This window comes from Girardinichthys multiradiatus, chromosome 5 (genome assembly GCF_021462225.1).
Source record: "Girardinichthys multiradiatus isolate DD_20200921_A chromosome 5, DD_fGirMul_XY1, whole genome shotgun sequence".
NCBI classification, from domain to species: Eukaryota; Metazoa; Chordata; class Actinopteri; order Cyprinodontiformes; family Goodeidae; genus Girardinichthys; species Girardinichthys multiradiatus.
In genome coordinates this window covers 8,305,056-8,330,035 of record NC_061798.1, presented here as the reverse complement: position 1 = coordinate 8,330,035, position 24,980 = coordinate 8,305,056, and the positions used below count along the sequence as shown (strand labels likewise).

At 40.8% G+C, this 24,980-nt stretch overlaps 1 protein-coding gene across 4 annotated transcripts in view; it reads left to right on the top strand.

Moving 5' to 3' along the window:
* LOC124869096 (alpha-1,6-mannosylglycoprotein 6-beta-N-acetylglucosaminyltransferase B-like) overlaps nt 1-24,980 on the top strand; it is a 259,990-nt gene that overhangs the window by 108,823 nt on the left and 126,187 nt on the right. For all 4 annotated transcript variants that reach the window (XR_007038482.1, XM_047366831.1, XM_047366829.1 and 1 more), the window contains exon 8: nt 17,038-17,207. Coding sequence is in view for 3 of the 4 variants with exons in the window: in XM_047366831.1 (XP_047222787.1) it covers nt 17,038-17,207 (170 nt within the window). In the remaining variant the exon portion in view is untranslated. The remainder of the gene's footprint in view (nt 1-17,037; nt 17,208-24,980) is intronic.

The following is a 24,980-nucleotide window of genomic DNA, read 5'->3' as shown; positions in this document are numbered from 1 at the left end:
AGGCATAACTTGTGAAAAGCTTCATTTTATACAATATGGAAAAATATAGTCTGGCTACATGAAATGGATTGGTGTAATTAACTTTATAATAACACAATGCTTTGTGTGAATGAGGATATTTTTATAACTGAATAGAAAGTTATTTTGAAACAAATTTATTTTAGAAACAAATCATGATGTATAAATTGGAGAAATAGTAAGGACATTTGTTTGATTGATTGTTTATTTGTTGTACCAATGTTTCTTGACAATAAATCTTAAAGTTCTCCAAACAAGTCAGGGACAAAGTTGATCCCTGAGTCAGGGAGGGCTTTTAAAGAAATATCCAAATCATTAATGTTCCTCTGGAGCATTGTCACATCCTTCATCTTCACCTGGAAAGCACAAGGTACCACAACAAACCTGCCAAGAGAGGGCCGTCCACCCAAACTAACAGACCGGGAAAGGAAGGCAATAATCAGAGAAGCAGCATAGATCAAAGGTGATCCTGAAAGAGTTGCAGAGTTCTACAGCAGAGACTGGAGTATCTCTCCATACAACAGTAAACTGTACACTCCATAGAGCTGGGCTTTATGGAGGAGTAGCCAGAAAAAAGCTTACTTAGAGATACAAATCAGAAGGCACTTTATGAATTTGCCAAAAGGCCTGTGGACGACTCCCCAAATGTATGGAAGAAGGAGCTCTGGGCAAATGAGTTTAAAACTGAAGTAAATACATGAATATTCTGGAGCAAAACTTGTGTCAGTCTGTCTGTGACTAGGACAAAAGTTCACCTTCCGGGAGGACAATGACCGGAAGCAAAACAAAAAGGGGGCCTCAGTGGTACGGGGAATAACTGTACGCAATCACAACAGCCTGGCATCATCTCTTCATTCTTCTCTTCAACCAGCATTGTAGTAAGTCAGCTAGTTTTATTGTGTTGGTCAGTCTGTCACAAACAGCTTCTCTAAATGAATCCCACAAGTCTTTAACGATGTTCAGGTCCGGACTGCTGGCAGGCCATTCCATCCTAATTTAAAGTATGATCTCGACAAAATTATCTGCTTGGAATTCATAGTAAACACTTGTATATGTACTTATTAAACTGCTACTCATAGCCCAGTTCAAAAACAACCTGGCAAAGGACCAGAGCCCAAAACCTGTTTAAATGCAATCTGAGGTGAGTAATGACTAACTACAGATAAGCTTTCTAGAAGCAGATTGAAGCATTGTTCCCCAACCTTTGGTTTTAGGGCCAAGAGTGTTTTTAGGGTTTTGAAACGTTTTGGGCTTTAGCCGAGACCCCTCCTTCCTCCTCTTCCCTCTTTAAAAATTGCCTTTTACAGTCTGTATTTATGCATTTCCCGCCCAATGTTTGTCCCTCACGTACAGCGTAGCACTGAGAAATGTAGTTCAAGCCCACCTGCTGAGTGGGCCCACCTCGGTCTTACTAAATATAAATTATGCTGAGACTGGGTAATCGGCAACCAAATACAGTTTTTTCTTCAGCCATTCAGGAACCAGTGAGGCCCAGAGCTTAAAGTGCTGCATCTATACTTATAGAATCTGGGGTTACAATACGTAACCAACTGTTTATTTTGTATAGGCATTTCTAGTGGATTAAAGACGATGCAGCATGTAGTCTATGGCTCACTGGGTCTGTCCGAACCCCAAACATAAAGCATCTGTTCGCACAGAACAACTTCAAACTCAGTCTTCATCATGCGTAATTAGGTGCTCAGAGGTGCACTGCACAACTGAACAACAGGGAGAAGAAACAATCTCTGGTCAAGGCGGTGGTTGAGACAGACCTGCTGCTGTGAATAATGACAATGACGGTGTCGAACTGTGACAGTCTAACGTTGAGCAGAGCAGGTCCACAACTTTTCAGGTGCATAGAAACAAAAGGAAACAAATCAGCTGCTAAATCATGCGTAATGACGCAGCAAAACAACCCCTGTGTGAATCAAGCACCACAGCAATGTGGAATATTTTCTGACCACAGCAGAAATCACGAACTGGGATTAAAAGCTAAATATTATCTTACCTTGAGCAGCGTGCTGCTGCTGTGCATGCCACATAACATGAGAGTGCACAGACAGGACAGAGGACATGAGACATGGCTTACTTCTCACAGTTATCATTCTTGACCTTAATGAGCTTGTGATGCTTTTAGTTGTAAAAGCAGGGTTAGGACACAGCACAGCTGAGCTGCTGTCACCCCATATTCTTAGACAGGAGGAAGCGACAGAGATCACTTACTCTTTGTAGATGTTAGCGCTAACAGCAGGTCTGTTTTAAAAGACTCAAATGGAGATTTAATCAATGCGTGCTGAACCAGCTCCAAATCCCACTGAGGAACCAGTAGATGTGACACCGGTCTGTGTTTGCGCACGCCTTTTGGAAAACATTTAAAACCCTCTTGGTAAGAAGGAAATAGTCGCAACATATGTCAAATTTGTGTTCATCAGCTGCTGGAGAAATGGCAGTACGTGGCTAGCGAACATAGAAAGAGTCCACGGCTTTCTCTGCACGCCAGCGCTGAAAAGCTTCCCATTTACATGTGTATGACGCTGTGGTAGAAGCAGCTTGGGCGCCCTGAATCATGCGCACTACATCCTGAATGAAGCCGAGCCTCTCTGAGCACTCTCGTTTAGCGGCCAAACCCAAATACACTGGCAGATCTCCGTGTAGCTCCTGATTGACCCTCCCACCTAGAGAAGCTCATCCTCGCTCCAAGGCAACTGACTTGATACTAGCTGCTGCAGGTTCGAGAACCATGGAGCACCTGTGTGCTCGGGGGCTTTGAGAATGACCGACTGCTCATCTTCCTGAACCTGATCTGCAGAAGTGGGGGAAAACCGCAAAGGAGCATTTACGGCAACGGACTGTGAGCAAATGTGTCCACCCCTAAAGGTGGATCCTCCTGTGGGCTCAGTGAGAACCGCGGCTGGCACTGTGTTCCCCTGTGTAGTGACCAGATCTTCTGATCCTTTGCCAAATATGCTCCAGGTCTGAGAGATCAGGTCAGAATAGAGGCTCCAGTCCTTGTGTAGAGGACCTCTCCTCTGATCAGGACGCTGGGGATGTACACCGCTGTGATGGAGAGCAAATGTGTACATGCCCAGCATAGCAGAATGAATATATAAAAAATAAATATCGAAAATAATGCACACACAAATACAAATAAAAAAAGTCAACATGGATTGATAATATGTACACTTGGGATGCATATTTAACACGATTATCAGTTGAGGATGAATTCAGTTTGCTTCTGACTTTTAATAGTCTCATTTTGATCAGGGGCTGCTGACAAAACATTAAGGCTCAAGCCCCGGAGGTCCAGATTCAACGACGCGCCTGCTTAGGCCCATTGGTTCAGCACCATTTACACACCAGATAGACATATTTTACTGTCCTTTTAAGCAGTCTAAGAATAAATAAAATATCAAATAAACTCAGTGAATCTGCTAAACACTGTAAAGGCAGGCCGTGCATGTAATCAGCAAATGTATTATTGTTTTTATTATTCCAAATGGGTGTTTAATATTGTGAGATCTTTGGCACAAGATGTTGTGATCTTGAGGTCTGTAATGCAAACCACTGTCCAGTTGCTGTCAGGATGTTATTTTTTTTGTTGACGTATAAGCTGTTCTCATGATAACCTGGATATGAAGGTCAGTGTTTTAAGCTGGACACACATTTAGAAGTCTTGTTTTTAGGTAGCAGAGGAGGTAGTTCTTGGATTGACTGAGTAACCACTAATGTTGCTAAAATTAGCATCTGCTACGTGGTTTCCTTTTAGCACAAAACTAAAGGCCTGTTTGACAAATTATTGATGAGTCCAGACTAGGGTTGTCACAAATCTAAAATATTCCACATGATATACCACAAAATGCCCCATACCATTTCTGTTACTGTGGCAAGCTTTTTTGAAGGCACAGGAGTCTTTCTAATACATATCACAAAATATTATTGTAGGATCTCTGCTCCTCCCCTTCTGGTTGGTTCTGGCAGCTCATTGTCTGCAGCTGCAACGCATTCTCCTAATGAGCTCATGGGCTTCTTAAGGTAGCTGCTGATACAGACCTTTGCTGGAACATAACCTCAGTTATGTGGACTCCTGTCTCTCTGCCTATCCGTTTGCCTGCCTGTCTGCCTGTCGACCTGCCTATCTGCCTGCCAACATCTGGTAATACTCCCTCCTAAGGACTGCACTGTCAATATTCTCATCACCAGTACTCTCTCTCTCTCTCCTTGGATTCCTGGGTTTACCTCCTCCTCCTCTGTCTTCTGGACAACTCCAGCTCAAGATTCCTTAAACAAAGTCTACAGTAGAAATAAACCTCATTTACCATCTTATCCTGTGTGCTGAGTCTGGTTTTGTTCTACTTCGACTATCTAAGCAATTCATGATAGTATGTTCCGGCCATCTAACATGTCGAAGAACAATTCAGATGATGAACAGACTTCCTTAAAGGAACGCCTACAATCTACTGAAACCATGCTTCAACAGCTACTGCAACAACAAAGGACTACGGATTCTCATCTCACAGAACTTGGTGGTATTGCTCATGCTTTAAGCGAAATCATAACCAAACTCTCACCTGCCTCTTCCAATCCTCCAGCTCGTTTAGAGAATCCTCAGCCACCCACAATTCTATCTTCTGTGATCCGAGAGCCTGACTTCCGTCCGTCTGAACTGTTTGATGGTAATCCTAATAACTTTGGCGGTTTTTCTCTCCAGTGTGAATTAGCATTTAGTCGTTCCCCCTCCCTTTTCCCTACTGCTGCCTCCAAAATTACTTATATTGTTACCTCGCTAAAGGGATCTGCTCTGCGCTGGGCGCACGTCTATTTGGCATCTAACCCTGTTGAGTCTCTTAGTTATGCCATTTTTTTCAGTCACTTCAAGAGAGTCTTTGATCAACCACTCCAGCAGGAGGCAGCGGCTAAGAAGAAACTCTTCCTCAAACAGGGAAGGAGAGCGTTGGCTGAGTTCGCCATCGACTTCCGGGTGGCAGCGCAGGAGGTGGGTTGGGATGAAGCGGCACTCAAGGGTATTTTTGTTAATTCCCTTGCAGATCAAGTAAAGGACCAGTTGGTTTTGAGAGATGAACCCGAAAGACTGGATGAATTGATCAACCTATCGATCCGCATTGACAACCGTCTAAGAGAGAGACAAACAGAAAGGAACTACAATTCACAGTGGCAGCACTCTCTGGCGCCTCGAACCACTTTCCTCGACGCACCCACTTCCTCTTCAGAGGGATCTGCGGAACCGGAACCGGAACCGATGCAGATTGGTCACACTCGACTCTCCCCAGAGGAACGACAACGTCGCTTTGAGGGTGGTCTTTGCCTATATTGTGAACAAGGAGGACATTTTATCACAAGATGCCCCAAGAAGGGAAAAGAGAGGGCTCGTCAATAGGTCAGAGGACTTTGATGAGCATATCCCATTCTTCCCCTGTCTCTCGTCTGTGTTTTCCGGTCACTATTATTGTTGGCCAAGAGAAGTTTCCTGTTGACGCTTTTATTGATTCTGGTGCTGAACAGAATCTTATTTCTTCTGATCTGGTTGATAAACTTCAAATACCCTCTCAGCCTCTCAACCATTCCCTTTCTGTCACTGGCATCACTGGTCAAACCATGTCTCAAGTGAGATTTAAAGTGCCTCAGCTTCACATCATCACCTCTGGTAACCATCATGAATGGGGTGAGTTCTTTGTTGTCTCTTCCATCTCTCCACAATTAGTTTTGGGGTTTCCCTGGTTGCAGAAACATAATCCTGCTATTAATTGGGTGGAGGGCAGAGTAGAGAGATGGAGTAATCTCTGTCTCCAGAACTGCTTAAGAACTGCTGTCTCTCACTCTATCAAACAACTCAAACCTTCTGAGCCTGTTGATCTGTCCAAAGTTCCACCTGAATACCACAATCTCACACCTGTGTTTAGCAAACAAGGGGCTCTTTCTTTACCTCTGCATCGCCCCTATGACTGCTCTATTGATCTCCTCCCAGGCGCTCCGCTACCATCCAGCAGACTCTTTAATCTCTCCGGACCCGAGAGAAAGGTCATGAAAGAGGACATTGAGGATTCTTTAGCATTTGGGATCATTCGTCCGTCTACCTCCCCTGTTGGCGCCGGATTCTTCTTCGTGGGTTAGAAGGACGGCACATTGAGACCCTGTATTGATTATAGAGGATTGAATCAAATCACTATTAAAAATAAATACCCACTACCACTTATTGATTCCATACATGAACAATTACATTCTGCCAAGATCTTCACTAAACTCGACCTGCGCAATGCTTACCATTTGGTCCGGATCCGAGAGGGTGATGAGTGGAAAACAGCTTTCAAAACCCCCTAGGACATTTTGAGTATTTGGTTATGCCTTTCGGGTTGACTAATGCACCCGCTGTTTTCCAGGCTCTTATTAATGATGTTCTTCGTGACTTTCTCAACCTCTTTGTTTTTGTTTATCTGGATGACATTTTGATTTTTTCCCAGGACATAGAACAACATCGCCAGCATGTCAGAACAGTACTCCAGAGGCTTTTTGAGAATCAACTCTTTGTTAAAGCCGAAAATTGCGAATTCAATGTCACATCTGTGTCTTTTTTGGGTTTTATTTTTGAGGCAGGCAGGTACAGAACTGATCCCGAGAAAACCAAGGCAGTGGCAGAGTGGCCTACTCCAACTGATCGCAGGCAACTTCAAAGGTTCTTGGGATTTGCAAATTTTTATAGGAGGTTTATAAGGAACTACAGTCAGGTCACTGCACCTGTCACTCAACTCACCTCCTCTCCTTTCTTCAGCACCCATATTGACCCATCCTGATCCATGTGCACAATTTATTGTAGAGGTTGATGCTTCTGACATTGGAGTAGGGGCTATTCTTTCTCAACGGTCTCCTCTGGACAATAAGGTACATCCATGTGCCTATTTTTCTCGTCGCTTGTCTCCAGCAGAGCAAAATTATGATGTGGGCAACCGTGAACTTTTAGCCATCAAGTTGGCGCTTGCGGAATGGCGGCATTGGTTAGAGGGTACTGAAGTCCTTTTCTCATTTGGACTGATCATAAGAACCTCTCCTACATTCAAAATGCCAAGAGACTTAACCCCAGACAAGCCCGTTGGTCTCTGTTTTTTGCTCGTTTTTATTTTTCTATCTCCTACAGACCCAGTTCCAAGAACATTAAGCCTGACGCTCTCTCTCGCCAGTTCTCTCATTCTGACCAACTCAAGACTGAAGCTTCCATCCTACCGGATTCTTGTATTGTGGGCGCCCTCACCTGGGCCATTGAAAGGGACATCAGGGAGGCACAGAGGTCCGAACCTGACCCAGGTACTGGCCCAGTGGGCAAGCTGTTTGTTCCCAACTCTGTCGTCAATAAAGTTCTGGATTGGGTGCACAACAATAAATTGACTTGTCATCCTGGGGGGACTCGTATGATCACATTTACCAAAAGGTATTTCTGGTGGCCTACTATGAACCTCAACATTAAAGATTTTGTTGCAGCTTGTCCTACATGTGCTCGAAACAAGAACACTAATCAACCCCCTGCTGGTCTTCTTCAACTTCTGCCCACCCCTAGCCGCCCCTGGTCCCACATTTCCGTTGATTTCATCACTGGTCTCCCGCCATCTGATGGTAACACAGTCATCCTTACTGTTGTTGACAGATTCTCTAAAACAGCCCATTTTGTTCCTTTACCCAAGCTTCCGTCTGCATTGGGGACTGCCCAACTCCTGGTTCTCCACGTTTTCCGCATCCATGGCATATCTTTGGACATTGTTTCTGACCGAGGCCCGCAGTTCATCTCGCAAGTTTGGAAGGAGTTTTGCAAAGCTCTTGGTGCCTCCGTAAGTCTTTCGTCTGGATACCACCCCCAATCTAATGGACAGACAGAAAGATGCAACCAGGAACTTGAAGTCGCCTTGAGGTGCATAATAAATGACAACCCCTCTTCTTGCGTTGGATAAGCGTCTACGAGCTTGCGATATCGTGCTACTGGCATTTTTGCCCAAACCTGCACTAACTCCTTCATGTTAGATGGTTTCCACATGTAAACATCGATCTTCAATTCTAACCACACATTCTCAATTAAAATGACGTCTGGCAATGACAAGCCCAGTCAAACACATTCAAATGTTTCCCCTTAAACCACTTGAGTGTTGCTTTAGCAGTATATTTCGGGTCATTGACCTCCTTGAAAGTGAACCCTCCGTCCCAGTCTCAAATCACAGGCAGACTGACAAAGGTTTTGCTCAAGAATATCCCTGTATTTAACACCATCAATTTTTCCCTAACCCTGGACTAATTTCCCAGTCCCTGCTGCTGAAAAACATCCCCACAGCATGATGCTGCCACCATCATGTTTCACTGTGGGGACCAGACTTTGTGTTCTCCTTGGTAGCTGAAAAGTTCAATTTTATTCCCCTCTGACAAGAGGACCTTCCTCCATATTTTTGGTGAGTCACCCACATGCCTTTTGACAAATTAAAATGTGCCTTCCTAATAACTGAAAGAAGTAAATAAAAGTAATGGCTTTTTTTCTGGCCAATCTTCCATAAAGTCCAGCTCCATGGAGTGTACAGCTTATTGTGGACAGACACTCCAGTCTCTGTTGTGGAACTCTTTCAAGGTTACCTTTGGTCACCTGCACTGCCTCTGGTTAATGCCCTCTTGCCCAGTCTGTGAGTTTTGGTGGGTGACCCCCTCTTTGCAGGTTTGTGCTTTCTATTTGAAAATGTAGGATTTGATGGCGCTCTGGGGGAACTTCAAAGATTTTGATAATTTCACAAATTATGTGACTTTTGAAGGTTGCACCTGAACATTTTAGGGGCTTCATAGCAAAAAAACAAACAAACTGGAAATCATATGCTCATGATGTTTTCTTTGTTTTTTCTCTTTAAAAATTGTTTTTTTCACATTTCACTCCACCAACGTAGACTATTTTTTGTGGAGATCCAGCACATAAAATACAATTACAGATGGGAATTCAGCAAAATTGGTAAAAAGCAAAGGCGCCTTGCAAAATACTTTTGCCAGGCACTGTACCTTGAATTCAGTCATAGAAGGGGTCCATACAAAACATTTTACAGTGTAGACAAGAATCTGGTACATACCAAGAATTTAGCAGCGGCAGTGTTCAGTTTGCATTTCTGGTGATGTTTCTTTGGTGATCAACTACAGTTTTACAGCAGGGTGGGTTGTTAAGGGTTCTGACTAGTTTCAGCTATAATTTTCAGCTTCAGTCTGCTTCCACCATTTGTTAACGTTTACTCACTTTACTATTTGCCACATTAGCAACTAAATCCCTTACAGCTCAACAGAGGAATAATATATAGATGAGCTGGTTATTTCATCTCTTTACCATGTAGTAGCCAATGGAACTGTCTACTAAGGGATATGTTCTTTGTTAATTTGCTCAGCAATGAATATTCTGGTGATGAGCTGCAGTTAAGGGAGGGTCGCAGTGTCTGTGTTATTGAAGTGCTGCTGTCTGAATAAGGGCGACAACTTGAGAAGATGTAAACTAGTCAGCTTATAATGATTTTGATGCAAATGAATATACACTGCTCAAAAAAATAAGGGGAACACTCAAGTAACATCCTAGATCTGAAAGAAAGAAATATTCTCATTGAATACTTTGTTCTGTACAAAGCTGAATGTGCTGACAACAAAATCACACAAAAATCTTCAATGGGAATCAAATTTATTGCCAATGGAGGCTTGGATTTGGAGTCACACACAAAATGAAAGTGGAAAAAAACACTACAGGCTGATCCAACTTTGATGTAATGTCCTTAAAACAAGTCAAAATGAGGCTCAGTATTGTGTGTGGCCTCCACGTGCCTGTATGACCTCCCTACAACGCCTGGGCATGCTCCTGATGAGACGGCGGATGATCTCCTGAGGGATCTCCTCCTAGACCTGGACTAAAGCATCCGCCAACTCCTGGAAAGTCTGTAGTGCAACGTGACGTTGGTGGATGGATCGAGACATGTTGTTCCAGATGTGCTCAATCGGATTTAGGTCTGGGGAACGGACGGGCCAGTCCATAGCTTCAATGTCTTCATCTTGCAGGAACTGCTGACACACTCCAGTCACATGAGGTCTAGCATTGTCCTGCATTAGGACGAACCCAGGGCCAACCGCACCAGCATATGGTCTCACAAGGGGTCTGAGGATCTCATCTCGGTACCTAATGGCAGTCAGGCTACCTCTGGCGAGCACATGGAGGGTCATGTGGCCCTCCAAGGAAATGCCACCCCACACCCACTGCCAAACCTGCTTTCATCTGTGAAGAGCACAGGGCGCCAGTGGCGAATTTGCCAATCCTGGTGTTCTCTGGCAAATGCCAAGCGTCCTGCACGGTGTTGGGCTGTGAGCACAACCCCCATTTGTGGACGTCGGGCCCTCATACCATCCTCATGGAGTCGGTTTCTAACCGTTTGTGCAGAAACATGCACATTTGTGGCCTGCTGGAGGTCATTTTGCAGGGCTCTGGGAGTGCTCCTCCTATTCCTCCTTGCACAAAGGCGGAGGTAGTGGTCCTGCTGCTGGGTTGTTGCCCTCCTACGGCCTCCTCCACGTCTCCTGGTGTACTGGCCTGTCACCTGGTAGCGCCTCCAAGCTCTGGACACTACGCTGACAGACACAGCAAACCTTCTTGCCACAGCTCGCATTGATGTGCCATCCTGGATGAGCTGCACTACCTAAGCTACTTGTGTGGGTTGTAGAGTCCGTCTCATGCTACTACGAGTGTGAAAGCACCATTAACATTCAAAATTGAGCAAAACATCAGCCAGAAAGCATAGGTACTGAGAAGTGGTCTGTGGTCCCCACCTGCAGAACCACTCCTTTATTGAGTGTGTCTGGCTAATCGCCAAAGATTTCCCCCTGATGTCTATTCCATTTGCACAACAACATGTGAAATTGATTGTCAATCAGTGTTCCTTCCTAAGTGGACAGTTTGATTTCACAGAAGTTTGATTTACTTGGTGTTATATTGTGTTGTTTAAGTGTTCCCTTTATTTTTTTGAGCTGTGTATTTTTCTTGTCGATTATATCTAAATACCTATTATTTTGAAAACTAGTCAGGAATGCATTTTATCATCTGTTGTTTAGAAGACTCCTGAGCTAGACAATCATACACTGAATTGCAATTATTTATAGAACATTTTGAAATTCACGTTACCTTTATTCTACTTATAAAATAAAAAAAGAAAACATTTTTTTATGTTTTTGTGGCCATTATGACCACTTTTGAACTACACAAGCTAAAAAATTTGTTTAAGCTAACTACAGATTGTTTATGTTGGAATTATAATTATCGATTAATTAATATTTATCAAGAATTATAATTAACAATCATAATTTGACAAAATTTCTTTCTTAACATTGAGAACATTTATTTCTTAACCAAAATTCTCATTTCTGAATCGAAGCCAGAGATGTCTTCTGGTGTTGTAATTGTGGCTCAACGCCTTTGATAATTACAACCGTTAAATACTCGGTAATAATTGATAACTATTACCAGAGATGTCACTGTTTAATCAACCGTTTCTACCGAAACGTGGGGAACTTCAACCTTATCTTGACTGACAAATCACTCTTGCACAAAATAAACACAAAACACCTTCTCTTTATTTATGTGAATATTTATTAAATCACAGCCTGATACAATCCGCTCTTCCGATTTAATAATCTTCACCTACTCAAACATGCAAAGTTCTACACAAAAAGGGGTAAAATACCTAACTAAACAAAATAAAGCAAAACAGCAGTGGGTGTGTATGGAATCAACCAGCAATTATGGCCAAAGTGATAATATGACAAGGGAATATGGTGTTGAACGAAGCTTTGGGAGCACAGCCCGCCAGAAAGTGTAGCTCAGTGAAATGCACAGTCATAAAACATCCCCCAACTCTGGGCGGGGGTGAGCACACAAAGAGTTATAAAACTTTTGGCGGCAAGCTAGTAAGCAGTAAAGTTGAAGAAAAAGAAAATGGTGAATTTCCCCATGAGGTTATTATAACAGTTCAGTTTCACAGGGCACCTGCGCACAGGTGTTTGCACGGTAAAGACACACTTGCGAGACACGGCGGTCTCCGAAAGTACCAGCAAGTTTCAAAACAATGGCATGCACATACAATTCAGAACACATTAGACTCTAAATGGTGACTGTAATTGCACTAAAATGTCCTACTCTATCCTGCCCACGCTATTCCTAATAACGAAATAAAAATAAAAAAAGGATGGGTTTTACTTTGTTGAAGTCTTCCTTCTGAGCAGAGGGAGAGAGGAGGAGGGGGGAAGTTGGAAGTTAATGTGCCTCCACAGTTAACTTCGGGAAGAGCGGTCAATCTTTGTCCTTTGGCCTCCTTGGCGAAAAGGAAAAATATGATCTGACCGTCAGCAGTCGACTAGAACCAAGCAAGGAGAGAAAGTTGCGTCTCCTTGAAACTCTGTGGTTTTGGTTACGTGTTAAACTCACGTCTTCGATCGGCAAAGTGAAATTTCTGGCCTTCTCATTCCAGAAACCTCGTTCATGAATTTTTCGTTGACCAACGAAGGAGAATAAATGAAATCCACTTGGGACTCCTCCAGAAATTGATGCGCTTCAGTTGCTGGTCCGGCTTCCAGCGTGAAAAGCAGTTTCTTTCAAATGTCCGCCTTCCTATATTGCCTCCTGTGACGTCAGACCTGGGACGGCCCCGTCATATCAGCTGCAGTGGCTGCTGGGGTTTGTAGGACAGATTATCCTGCGGTACAAAATGGCCGATGACGTCGGAAAGGCATAGTGGCATCCAGCAACGTGCAAATGGTCCAATATTCAGCAAACAAGTGGTCCAACATTTAGAACACAGTTTGTTTGTACGATTTGTGCAATATTTTTATTATTTGTGGAAAAACAAAACATTTGAATTATTAATTTTCTAAAAATGTTGATAAAATATTTTCATTCTTGTAAACCCATTATTGTTTATTGTGCCTCTCGGAGTTGGACTTTTTGTTACACATTGCTGCCAATGGCTAATGACTCAAAAACGTCTCACTCTAACAAGTAATCTTGTTAGAGTGAAACCTCCTCCCACTTGCAAACACTTTACCCTCTATAAAAAGACTTCCCTTGCCACTCTTCTTCGCTTTGACCTGAATCACGTACCAGCAACCTGGGATGGAATGGCCCACAGTGTTGCTTGTTTTGGAGGTATTCCTGTTTGTACTCAACGAGAGAGTCATTAACAGGCTTTGCCGAACTTGATGCCATGCTGAGAAATTAATTCAAGTAGTTAAATTAGTAGTTTTCACAATAAAGTCTTAGCTGAAAATCTTAACTGAGTGAAATGACCAACTGAAATCTACTAATAATGAAAAAAATTTAAATTGTGTTCAATGCTAAAAATAAACTTCAGCCTTTCCTTTAGCACGTGGAGAACCAAGACATCCTTTTTCTAAAAGAAGAAGATTATTCTATTACACGGGTCCTCACAGCCTTAACTTTTCAAGAAGTGTTTGCACTGTCTAGAAAATAAGAATTAACTAATTTAAATCAAAGGAGTTGTGAGTTTGAAAGGTTGTTCAACTTTGTGGATGAGCCAACTTTAGAATGACTCAGTGTTTTATGGTTTTTCCTGGTAGTATTCATAATGTACTGAACAAAGCTCCCTGCATATATGACAACAGATCAATCAGACTGTTGATGACAATCCCAAACTAATTCCAATCAACAATCCCAAACTAAGTAAGATGTCCAGTTGCAGTTAAAACTCCAGATTCAAGGCTTGAGTCATGACAATTGTAACAATTTGATGATTAATTGAATTTTTAAATGTTTTTTTTTTCCAAATTAATTAAGCTGAAATTGAAGCACATGGAAACAAAATTGTAATATTTTGAAATGAAGCCAAAAGAGCAGTTATTATTCATTTTATGTTGATCTGGCCTGGTATTTAAATGACCATGCAGCCCCAGGGTTTTATTGGGATTTATTGGTAACAGTGGTATAAATAAAGGAACAACACATACATTTTCACCACAGTAACATTGACAGAGTTGTCAACTAAAAATGCAAGACTCAACCTCTTTATTCCACCATGTATTATCATTTGGTTCTTTAGCTTATCTATGTAAATTATCTGTTGTAGTGACACTTGTTTTTATGCTTAGAAACAACCTGACCTTTCATGTAGAGTGCTTTGTGACACAGCGGCCTGTTATTTTGGAAATATAGATTTTAAATTTTATGATCATGAAATTATGAAATTTTTAATTTATTTAATTTCTGTGTTTGAAGTGTTAAAATTTCCCCAGACATTGATAGTTGGTGGGCTGCCAACCCTTTTTCATTGGAAAGGTGGGAAGAAAGTACTGAGTTTTGATCATTGGAAATGATGTTGTAACATTGTTACATTTTTTCATGTTACAGCTAGAACCTTTAATGTATTTTATAATTTATTTTTTTTGATAGAACAGCACAAAGTGGTGCATACTTGTGAAGTGGAAGGAAAATGATGCATGGTTTTCAAAGCTTTTTTAAAACTAAAAATCGAACCAGCATGACATGCCCTTGTTTATATATTCGCTTACCCTGATACAGGGTAAGTGAAGCCTCTAACTGGATGCTCTATTCTGACCTACATAAACTTGAGTGCAACCAGCTGCCATCACAAGTCACCATCCTGGTGGATCCTAGTGGAGGTAACATCATAGTGTGCGGAAGCTTTTCTTTATCAAAAACTTGGACCCTGGTAAGGATTGATGGTATGATGAAACCCTGGGTTTGATGTACGGTGTCACTGTAAAGGCGGATAAATATAAATGTGCTTCTTTGTGTTGATCTCTTAAAAAAAATCTGATAAATGCATTGGCATTTGTGGATTTAACATGACGAAATGTTATGTTATACTTCAAGCAGTAAAATATTAATGACATAAAGAGGAGAAGAAGGAGCATCCTCCTGAAAGAGTCTGTGGTTTAATTAGATAGTTGCACAATATAGGCAAAAATGCCACTCAATATGGAAGTCTGTGTCAAGGCACTACAGCTATGGGATTTTTGTTGAGCATAACCTGCTGTATGTTTCCTGGCTTTGAATAAGCATATGGAAATACATGGATGCAAGGTTCTAGACTTAGAAACATGCAAGAAAGCTGGGATCTCTCTAAAGTAGGACCACTGCAAATTGGAAGTGAAACCATTTGGAACATTACCAAATTACAGCCCCTCACACTTGTGAAGTTTACAAGTACATTGCTGAGTGCCTATCTGTGCTGTTGACATATAATGATGCACCCACTAAACTGTCAAACAGGAGATGTTTCAGGGTCACAAGTCATCCCATTTTATTAAACGCTCAACTACATTTTAGACCAAGAGATTGGTATCGATCACTCCAAAGTCATGACACTTGGGTGAAATATTTTTGCAGCTACTCAGAGACCTGCTTGGAACAATAGAGGCAGTAAGCAATATGTCAGCATGGCTGGACTGAAGGTTCCAAATGCTGGGATTTCAAAGTGTCAACAAAGCAGTGGGGGGAGAGAAACTGTTAATAGTTGAATGTGCTGGAATAAATGAAACTAGTCATCATCAAAATAGCTACTTTCATTCAGCTCTCAGACTGCAATGTTTCAGCTAGCATTGGTTTATTTCTAAACCCTAATCTAGCGACGTCTTGTGTCTTAACAATGATACCATTATTTAGAATGACAATGCTAGAGCAAGCAAATGAAACTATGAAGGACAGCTACGGAAATGATTAGCACCGCAGATTTAATTAATGGAATTTTTCAAATAAACACCCACTCACCCATATCTAGATACAACATCAGATGCTGTGACTAAAATCATATGAAGCCTTAAGGAGGCAACAAATTAGTTGGGCTAAACATAAAAAAGGCTAAAAGGGGCCTTAATTTGCAGGGAAATGTCTAGGCTGCAATGTGGTCTAAAGAAAGGATGGGTGTTTTGAACAAAGTATTTCAAAACTCTATTATAGTCATTGTTGTGTTTTTCCTTTACATCTTGAAACAACAAGCGAGCGTCTGTTGTTGGGCTTCGTGTCGATTTAGATGCCGTGGGTACTCACCATAAATGTTTTTGTATGTGGTTTACATTCTTCGTTCTTCTTTTCCTTTGCATAACAATTAAATTGGAAACCAATTCAGGAAACCTATGCAATCTGAAAGAAATATGGAGTTTGATAATATTTTCCAGGTCTGGATAGAATATAGGAAAATGTTTCAATTTCCAGACTGTATTCCACATCGCATTTTCTAATTGTTCCATCCATCTATCCAACCATCCCTCCCTCCCTCCATCCCTCCCTCCATCATGAAGATATAACAATTGCCCTGTCCCTCCATGCAACAATTCCTTAATTCATGTACAAATCTGTTTATCCATCTGTGCTTGCACCTGTCCATCTAACATCCATCCATATATCCAGCAACTTGTCCAACCATTTGTCTTTGTCCATTATGCCTACAACCATGTGTTGAGCTATTCATCATTTGTCCATCTGTCCTTCCGTCCTTCCTTTCTTCCATCCTTCCTTCCTTCCTTCTTTTCAGATTAAGGTTTTTGCAAGTTGCATTTTAAATGCCTGACCATTTGTGAAACATCTGTTAATGGTTAATATTGTGCATTCCCACTGAAAAGAAGAATGTGTGGAAACCCTGTAAATTCACCTCACCATCGTTTTAACTTACATATTATATGAAGGCTGTTATTTGTCGACACAGCGGTCTTGGATTCCACTCCCTCAGCACGTCTTCCTCTTTCTGTCTCTGTCCCCTTCCCTGTCGGCTTAGTGTAAACAAAGGCCACCCGCATCATAAAATCTTAAACATTTTATTTTTGCATTCTGCCGTGCATGATCCTCAAGATTGAATAGCTGAAAAGTGAAAAATGTTCAGTCTTATCAAGCAAACAATTTACAATAGCAGCTCAATAGGTTCTGAACAGCCCTGATGAATTTACGTTACCAGTAGAACACTGTAGAGTGGATTATAATGTATGTACTTTTCCTCCGTCCAGATCCTGGTCCATGTGGGGTTCCTCACAGAAGAATCCGGGGATGTTTTCAGCCCAAAGGTGCTGAAGGGGGGACCTCTAGGGGAAATGGTCCAGTGGGCCGACATCCTGACTGCCCTCCATGTGCTGGGACACAACCTCAAGATCTCCATGTCTGTTAAAGAGCTTCAAGGGTGAGTTTTGTTCTTGGAACAAAGCAACATCTTTCTTGTTTTCTTTGAACAATGTGACAGTCGTGTCACAGCTTTAACTGAATTGGGAAATTGCATGTCTAGATCGAATTCGTGTCAGTGTACCTCCCCTTACCTCTTATGCATCCTTTTCATGCACTTTAAAAAAGATTTTTGGGAAATTAAATTAAAATTTAATTTTATTAAAATTATTTGTATTTTAATCTAATACACTTGTACACAAATGTAAAATTCAGTAATAGTTAGATTCTAAAAAGATTGTCTACTTTATTTTTGTAATAAACCTGTCAAGTGCTTTTCTGCTCAGGTTTTTTTAGATTCCTTCTGATAAATGTTGTTTCTTCGTGTGTTAAATGTGTTTAGATATATCCTGATATATCTGGTATCCTCCTATGTTCTTTATTTTAGTCATTGTTTTCTTGCGTTCTGGTCACCTCCCTGCTCTCCATGTTCATCACGTTAATTAGTCATTCTCCCTCTGTATTGTTTAGGTTCCCTGGTCCCTAGCTGTCTTACATTCTCCTGATTAACTCCTCTCCAGTTCATTGGTTCACACTCCACTTCCCTCAGTATTTAAGTTCTCTGCTTTTCATTGTTCTCTGAATTTACTGCATATCTCCCTAGTTCCTTGTCTCAGTGTTCTTGCCTGTTAACCTGCCTGTAAGTGTTGATCAATTATTGTTAAATCATTGTTGACTCACCATGCGGCTCCCATCCTCCTGCCTGCATTTTGGTCCTGCTCATCTACACATTATGACAAAAGCCTCCCTAAACATTTTGATTTTAATGAACTCAAGATGTAACATGTGGTGTCCAACAGAAAGGTATGCCTGATATATTGGTATGGGCTGTATTATGGATGGATCAACTAGGCAAACATTAAGAACTGTCATAAGACTTGTGGTTGGGAAAGTTGCTGTGTTGGTGCAAGAATCTATGTTTATATCCAGCTTTAACAAAGATAACAATAAATTCAAACTTTCTAGCTGGTTGGTGTTTTTGTCCCTGATTCAGTTGTTGTCAATATTTAGTACATCTTAGCTTTACCTGTCAGAAATTTTTTTTCACATTTCATCTTGTCAGACGTTTTGTTTAATCCGAAGCAACATACAAATATAACATTGCAGTTAATATTAAAGCTAACAAAACAAAATAACTAGCATATTTTGCCCAATGGCTAGTCAAAGTTCTTATACATAGGAGTTAATAAAAACAAACTTTAAAATAAGACATATAAAAACAGTAACAAAATATTTAAAAGAAAATAAAAACTTAATTAAGAGGAGGCAACAGCAAATTGAAAGGATTTCATCCATGTTTTATATTAGCTCTGGGTGGGAGCAGTCCTGCAGTATGGAGGGAGCTTATTCCATAATTTTGGAGAATAAAAACTGAAGGCTGCTTCAGCACGTTTTGTTCTGACTCTTGGCATGGAGAGTAGGTTTGATTCAGATGGTCTTAAAGGTCTTAATTATGTATAGCACTGATGAATATTGGAGATTTAATAAGAGTTCTTACTAGTAAGTGCTTTGTAGACAATTAGTGAGATTTTAAACTCCACTCTGGGCAAGAGAGTTCTTCAGATTCTCTCTGAAGAACTGGGTATTCAATAGTTTCTTGGTAGCAGACAGGGATGCCCCTGTTCTGGTAGGTAAATCCCCCATCGTGGAACTAGACATGCAAACAGTCGAGATTGTCTTGAACGTTGTGTAGGCACCACTAGCTGACAGGTCAATGGGGCTCAACAAACAGAGGGGTGATGTGTGCTCCTTTGAGGCTGATTGTAGACCGGATGCGCTGCCGTGTCCTGAACCATCCGCAGAGGTTTCACAGCACAGGCTAGCAGTAGTCAATGTGGGGGATGACCACAGACTACATGAGGAGCTGGGTGGCGTGTTGGGTTGGTACATACTTATTTTAACACTGCAAAGCAGCATGATGGAGAGACAGAGGCAACATGATCTTTAAAGTTCAGCTGGTCATCTGATACCCAAGTTTCTAGCTACCTTTGATGGACAACGAAAGTAAAGTACATATGAAAAACTTGAAGATGTAAAAAAAAATATTTTTCATCTTTTTTCCCTGGACAAGCGTTAAAGTCACCATGGAGACAACATAAACATTATACAAATATAAAAATCAAACAATTTTTAAAACTTAACACTTTCAAAATTTACAAGCTCTCATTAATATTAATTACCATTAGCAACAAACCACACAAATAAAAAAAACAAAAAACTCTCTTTTAAAAGAACCACATACAAAATAGAGTAAAAGCAAAACAGTTACTTGAGAAAGTTTTTTGTTCTTTTGTCCTTTCTGTAAATGAGATTTAGATCAACTATACGTTTCTAGTTTTCCAATAGTCACCGTAATAGAGATCCAAGTTAGTGTGTCTTTTCAAAGAAGAGAAGGGAAGGCTGACCCAAAGAATCTTTCCCCAGAGAACCAACTTAACTGCTTCTCACAGCACTTTTTTTTTCATCTAAAGTTGTTCTTATCTGAAAGTCAGAGCATGGACAACTCATACATTAAAGAAGCATTTGACTACTTGATGATGTTTTCCAAGCTGAATTAAATTTTTTGACTGCTGAACAATGATGGAAACATATGACTTCTTATGAAACACTTTTAGTGTTTGATTATATAAAGACTGTAATGGTTTTGGGACCAGGTGGTTAGACCATAAGTGATATGTCAGAGAAACATTTATTACCATATCAGTAACGTTTTATACCTGAATCACAATTCTTTGTTTATTTTTAATATGAGTTAAATGGTCTTAGTAACTATATAGATTTACAAATTAACAAATTTACAAAGTGTTTTATTGTAAACATTACTTGGAACTGAACTAATTAACTATGTATAGTATAGAAACTTTCATTCATTCTAGTCAAAGATTTTGTCTAAAACCATACAAATACAGAAAGTCTCCACAACTTTGATTGAGACATAATTTTTTACACTGATACTTGCAAAAAATGTTACATAGTGTTACACTGCTTAAACATTTCCAAGTTAAGTTTAATGGTATAGGCTGACCATGCACTGCACACTGCCAGTCCTGAATGTGGAAGAGTTCTGCAATCTAATTAGGCCTTGTTTCCACTTAACTCAAAGACCAGGCTAGAGGATCCTAAAGTCCTGTTCATTTGTCTCTATATTGAGCTCATATTGATGGTGGGACTGCATTGGTGGGCCTTTTATCTTGTGTCAGCATGCCTTAATGTTTCTGCTGACGGATACAGCAGTAGATTCAACCGACAGGCAAGTGGATGGATCTAAATCTGCCATCCTAGAGAAAAAACAAAATCCTCTGGGGTTGCTCTGTCCGGTTGATGCAATCTACTTTATGGTCTTGACTGAGTATGAAAATCCTAGGATGTCATCTTGAATGGAGATGTCTAACTAATGTTTTACAGAAGTATCAAATATGGGCTTATAGTGTGCAAAGAACTGAATCATTCTGGTACAAAGTCTGTCTTCAGGCCTAATTTAGGGCATAGTATTGTCTTTTGCCAGCATTAAACATTGCTGGCTGAAAACAGTTACCTACAACTTATTTCACTTTCACTTGTCTAATTTGTATGAAGTAACTAGATAGTTTTTACTGGGTATGTAATGTAAAGTTGTAGTACCCTGATTTTCACAAATACCACATAGAATTAGTTAGTTGAACATATGCATTGCCATTTGAGAATGGTAAGTTTCAGGAGAAGCATTTTTTTCCCTTTTCTTTCATGTTTGTCCTCCATGCCCTGTGTTGTATTTCTTTAGTACATAGCAGAGAACCATTTCGTTGTTGTGAGTTGCTGCAAAGAAGATTCATACACAGACACACTGAAGGGTTACTGAGAAATCTTAGCTAACTCTTGATGGGCAAAGGCATCCAGTATATGAGTATTCCTGGGTTTGCATTCTTCCACTGCCTTTTTCCAATCTGACCACAGATTTTCAAGGGGTTGAGGTCCGGGTCCAGTGATGGCAACTCAAGTATGCTCGGGGTAATCAACAGCCAGGGTAAATTAAAGTTCCAGCAGAAAAAGGGATTCCAGGATTGGGCCTTTTTGTTTTTCATTTCCTTCTATCTTTCCTGTTATAAGACATATAAAGAGAGTATAGGTTGAGGTAAGCCAATTTGATTTCACAACAAGTTCTATAAGCATGAGTGAACACATGTTCTTCTTTCTAATGTCTTGTATTTTGAGTGAACGCTGATACCTGCTTCACTGATTTGTAATCATCAAATTATTAAAAGCCTTAAAGCAACAGTAGGACTCTAATTCCTTACACAGGCAGCTTGAGACTAACATGTTATTGATGATGTAACACTGTAAAAGCTTTGTTCACTAACAGCATCAAAGGCAAAATCTATTGATGGAGAACGGATGATGATTGAAAGATGATACAATTTGAACTATTGGGAACATACTGATCAATGTAGCATTTTTCAGTGCTTTAGTCATGTGTAATTGTAGAACCAAGCACTATTTGGTCTTGGTCCAAACCGTGATCTCTTACAGTAGCAGAAGCTGCGGAGACAGTATGCTGAGTTTGTTTCCAGCTGTTAACCTGGACACGGATAAAAAGCTCATGCTTTTAATGTACAGTGATTTCTAAAATAGGCACCAATAATAGTATAATTTATTATTATATTATAATAGTATAATATAATAGAGTATTTCATTTCTCTTTCCTGCTCCTGTTTTCAGTGTTGCTGAAAGTCTCCTTACCAGGTCACATAAAGAAACAACCCACTGATGGCTAATCAGGATGGGATCTGAATTTACAGTATCATTTAGTTTTACCTTTAGAGTCAGTCAGTCAGTCAGTCATTTTCTACCGCTTATTCCATAGTGGGTCGCGGGGGAGCTGGTGCCTATCTCCAGCAGTCTATGGGCGAGAGGCAGGGTACACCCTGGACAGGTCGCCAGTCCATCGCAGGGCAACACACAAACAACCATGCACACACTCATTCATACACCTAAGGGCAATTTAGAGTTACCAATTAACCTAACAGGCATGTCAAAATTATTTAACTCCTTCATGACAAGCATTTACTGGTGCACCATGTGACTGTTAGGAGCTGCTGAAAACCTGGTTCATATCTGGACATCATCTACTGACATCATTTCTGAGGAATTTCAGGGCACTTCTCATAGGCAAAGGCCTCCAGTTTATTAACATTACTGGTTTTGCATGCTTCTACTGTATTTTTTATTCCACCAGAAATTTTCAATGAATTCAAGTCAGATGGCTACCTATATATCCTCCAGAACTCCTTCTAAAACCCAGCCGTGGACTTCGGGGTATGCTTGGGCTTATTGGAAGGTTCCATGATGCTAAAGCTTCACCTTTTTATCCCAGGATTTCCTGATACCTGCTTGAATCCATCTTGCCTCAATGTGCTGCTGGTTTAATGGACGCACACCTGATGCAACTAATGAAGCACTTAATTGGCTGCATAATTGGTTGTATTTCTGCTAGCCTGTAGGCTGTCTCTTTTTGCACTGCCATATTTCAGTCTGATGTTCTGTGGCTTGTCGGTGAGGTAGTTAGAGATCCATAACCAAAGGAGTAGATCCACTTGCATCCTGGCCTTCTTGTTCTAAAGCAAAGGGGACTGGATAGCATTAAAGGCACTGGAGAAAAAAGGAAAAAAAAGAAAACTGTGTCACTCCCCTTATCAATGTGCATGTACGCCCAAAATAAAAGGGATTAGCCATATTTCAAACATACGTACAATCTAATATTAAATTCAACTGTCCAGGTATTTGAAGTTTTCCATCTTAGCTACACTTCACACAACTAATGAAGCCATTGATTGGTTGCATCCACTGAGCCTCTGATTTGTAAATTTGTGCTCTTATTTATTTAGGAGGTTGAATTATTTTGAGACTTTTGTAAGCAAGATTTAGTTCTTAATTTGGATATATTTTTGTAATATTTAGTTTATATATTTAAACTCTTCTTGTGGAATTAGTTTATTGCAAAAACTTATACAATTTAGAAATTTACCAGCAAATGTAATATGCTGTGGAGGTTAAATAATTTTAGTTGGTGCCGTATTATCATGAGTGACTGTACAGCCTCATGATGGAGAACCATGTGATCTACTTACCCAGCACAGTTTTGCAAGGTATCTTAGCTGTTTGAATTAAGTTACTAAAACACTTTATTACTGTTGTTATACTTTACTGTTATTATCAGATGGGTTTTGATGGTCTACTGCGAGTGTATTAAGTTTGAGGAAAGGAATTCTTCTAGTACAAGGTCGATACTGCAAACCATGTTTTGAAGTTTAGCATTTTGGTCATTGGTACATGTTGTTTGCTAACAATTATTTTTTTTCTAATATTAAGTAATTCAAATTAATTACCTTCCTATTTTTTTTTATTTTCCATCTCACCCCTTCCTCTGGCGAGATGGACAAAACTGCGAAGACAAACTGACAGAGATGTAGCCAGAGACATAAATATAAACACAGAAATAGACAAACGTTAAGAGGACAAATCTTTTACTATGAAGATGCAACTGTGGAAAAAGAAAAAAAACACTAACAATCTGGATTTTAAAGCAGCTTTGCTTAACCTTTGACAGAGAACAGATTATTAAAACCACAATGCAAATTACATGGATGGAATGGGGGATTTACCCACTAATTACTCCTAAAAGAGTAAAAAATAAGAAGGTAGAGGGTATAAGGCATTCATGCATTCCATATTAATTGTGTTCATGCATTTCCATTAGATTTATTAAAACTAAGTGTGAACAAATCTTATTTCAACCTGGAAAGACTCACAAAGAGAAGACAGGGATGCAATTAGAAAAGTTTATTAGTGAATGTTTATTTATTTGATGCTCGTACCTCAGTGGAAGACATGATTGCTGAGAATGACATGCGCTTGAATGAACATCTTAGGATTAGATTTAGAGATGTCTTCCCCGCTGAGATCCGATCCTGGTGATAGAGTGGAGGCCTGATTTGAGCCTAGAGAAAAGGAATAGGTTAGTGTGCCTGATAAGGCATCGATGGGGCTGTGCCTGACAAAGCGGCAATGGGGCAGTGCCTGACAAGAAGAAAGGAGAAGAAGAAAGAAGAAAGGAAAATAATTAATTAACGTTCTGAGCCTAGAGAGAAGGAATAAGTTAGTGTGCCTGACAAGGCGTAGATGAGGCTGTGCCAGACAAGGTGTAGATGGGGCTGTGCCTGACAAGGTGTAGATGGGGCTGTGCCTGACAAGGTGTAGATGGGGCAGTGCCTGACAAGGCGTAGATGGGGCTGTGCCAGACAAGGTGTAGATGAGGCTGTGCCAGACAAGGTGTAGATGGGGCTGTGCCTGACAAGGTGTAGATGGGGCAGTGCCTGACAAGGCGTAGATGGGGCTGTGCCTGACAAGGTGTAGATGAGGCAGTGCCTGACAAGGTGTAGATGGGGCTGTGCCTGACAAGGTGTAGATGGGGCAGTGCCTGACAAGGTGTAGATGGGGCTGTGCCTGACAAGGTGTAGATGGGGCAGTGCCTGACAAGAAGTAGATGGGGCAGTGCCTGACAAGACGTAGATGGGGCAGGTTCTGACAAGACGTAGATGGGGCTGTGCCTGACAAGGTGTCGATGGGGCAGTGCCTGACAAGAAGTAGATGGGGCAGTGCCTGACAAGATGTAGATGGGGCAGGGCCTGACAAGGTGTAGATGGGGCAGTGCCTGACAAGGTGTAGATGGGGCTGTGCCTGACAAGGTGTAGATGGGGCA